Here is a 1621-nt window from a genome sequence, read left to right on the forward strand (position 1 = left end):
AAAAAAAAATACATGATCTTAATCGGAGTGGATTGAAAATCCCTGACTAAAAATTCATTCAATATAAATAATTTAACACTTTTCAACCTGTTTCCAGTGAACCATCACTCAGAGGAATACTTAGTGCTTTTTCTGGTATAGCTTCAACTGCTGGCATTTTCATGATCTATTTGTTAGGCTCATTCATTTCATGGCGTCAAGTGGCTTACGCTTGTGCACTCATTCCAATACTCAACATTTTGGTGGCACTTTTCGTCCCAGAGGCGCCAATTTGGTTGATTTCAAAACAACGTTCGGAAGAGGCACAGAAATCATTGCAAGTACTACGAGGATGGGTTTCAACCGAGAGTATTTCAGCCGAATTTCGGCAATTGAAAAATATTGGTGAAATTTCGGTGTCATGTTCAAATTGCGAAAAATCGGGCAGTAAATGTGATCATGCACCGCCAACATTATCGGACAAACTCAAAGACATGACCAAAAAGCGAACACTCAAACCATTTACATTGATTACAATTTTGTTCCTCTTCATGCAATTCTCTGGGATGTTCGCAATGCGACCTTATATCGTACAAATTATAAACGTTCATGGCATTTCACTTGATGCAAACTTCACCACCATTCTTCTTGGCGTCCTTGGAATTTTGGCGAATGTTTTCATTGTATTCACAATTCAATCGCTGGGTAAACGAAGAATTTATCTTTATTCGATGGTCGGTAATTTTGTCAGCAGCTTTGGATTGAGTGAGTTTGTCAAATATTGAAGGTTGAATTTGACAGCAAATGAATGAAATTTCTCAATATTCGCCATATTTATTCTTATAGGCATTTATGGATGGTACTTCTTCTCACCTGGATGGTCTTCGATCGATGTTGGTACTACGGGCAACTCTACACATAGCCTAGAATCGATCCGCGAAACCGTTGGCAACTATAATTACTTTGCGCTAGCCATGTTTTTAATTATGCAGTTTTGTGTTTCGGTCGGTGTTTCCTCTGTTCCGTACATTATGATGAGCGAGGTGTTCCCATTCAAGTGAGTAAGAGTTTTCTCAAAATATACGTATCAATATTTTGGAATGTATTCATTCGATAGGTCACGGTCATTTTATTGTGCATTGGCTAGTACAATAAATCAACTCTTTGCATTCATCGCAACCAAAACGTACTATGACTTTGAGAGATGGCTTTCATTGCCCGGGGTGATATGCTTTTATGGTGCTATTGGCGTTGTTGGGTTTGTTTTTTTTTTATTTTCCATCACTATCTTAACGAATCGATATAAATTGAATTGAAATTCGATTCATTTTGAATTATAGATTCATACTGATGTCATTTATGCTGCCGGAAACGGAGAATCGTTCAATGGAGGACATCGAATTACACTATTCGGACAACAAACGCAGCATTTTTGATATCAATATTAGTATCAATGCAACAAATGACCTACAATCAAAAGATGGCAAAGAGAAATTTTAATCTCTTCAACGTATTCTTATTTTTATACAGGATTTATGTAACAGAAACATATCTATTGACTAGATCGAGAGGAGAGTAAGTTCATCTGACTTTGTTATGAAAGAGAAGAGTAAGTTTCTTTTGACTCAAAAATGGTTAAAGG

At 36.6% G+C, this 1621-nt stretch overlaps 1 protein-coding gene across 1 annotated transcript; it reads left to right on the top strand.

Annotated features, from left to right (window-relative positions):
- The first annotated feature begins 101 nt into the window (after positions 1-101).
- Positions 102-1480, top strand: LOC129571551 (facilitated trehalose transporter Tret1-2 homolog). The gene is made up of 4 exons (XM_055451357.1): positions 102-744; positions 826-1036; positions 1097-1237; positions 1320-1480. Exons 1-4 carry the CDS (start codon positions 162-164, stop codon positions 1477-1479), a joined length of 1095 nt encoding a protein of 364 aa, XP_055307332.1. The 5' UTR covers positions 102-161; the 3' UTR covers position 1480.
- The last annotated feature ends 141 nt before the right edge of the window (positions 1481-1621 follow it).

This window comes from Sitodiplosis mosellana, unplaced genomic scaffold (genome assembly GCF_009176505.1).
Source record: "Sitodiplosis mosellana isolate CC-2019 unplaced genomic scaffold, AAFC_SMos_1.0 Smas_scaffold_2775, whole genome shotgun sequence".
NCBI lineage: Eukaryota > Metazoa > Arthropoda > Insecta > Diptera > Cecidomyiidae > Sitodiplosis > Sitodiplosis mosellana.

Bases quoted from the DNA above. Each gene is read 5' to 3' on its own strand.
- LOC129571551 (XM_055451357.1), top strand. From the start codon at position 162: ATGATCTATTTGTTAGGCTCATTCATTTCATGGCGTCAAGTGGCTTAC. The intron at 745-825 runs GTGAGTTTGTCA...TTATTCTTATAG, and splicing joins TGTCAGCAGCTTTGGATTGA to GCATTTATGGATGGTACTTC. The intron at 1,037-1,096 runs GTGAGTAAGAGT...TTCATTCGATAG, and splicing joins AGCGAGGTGTTCCCATTCAA to GTCACGGTCATTTTATTGTG.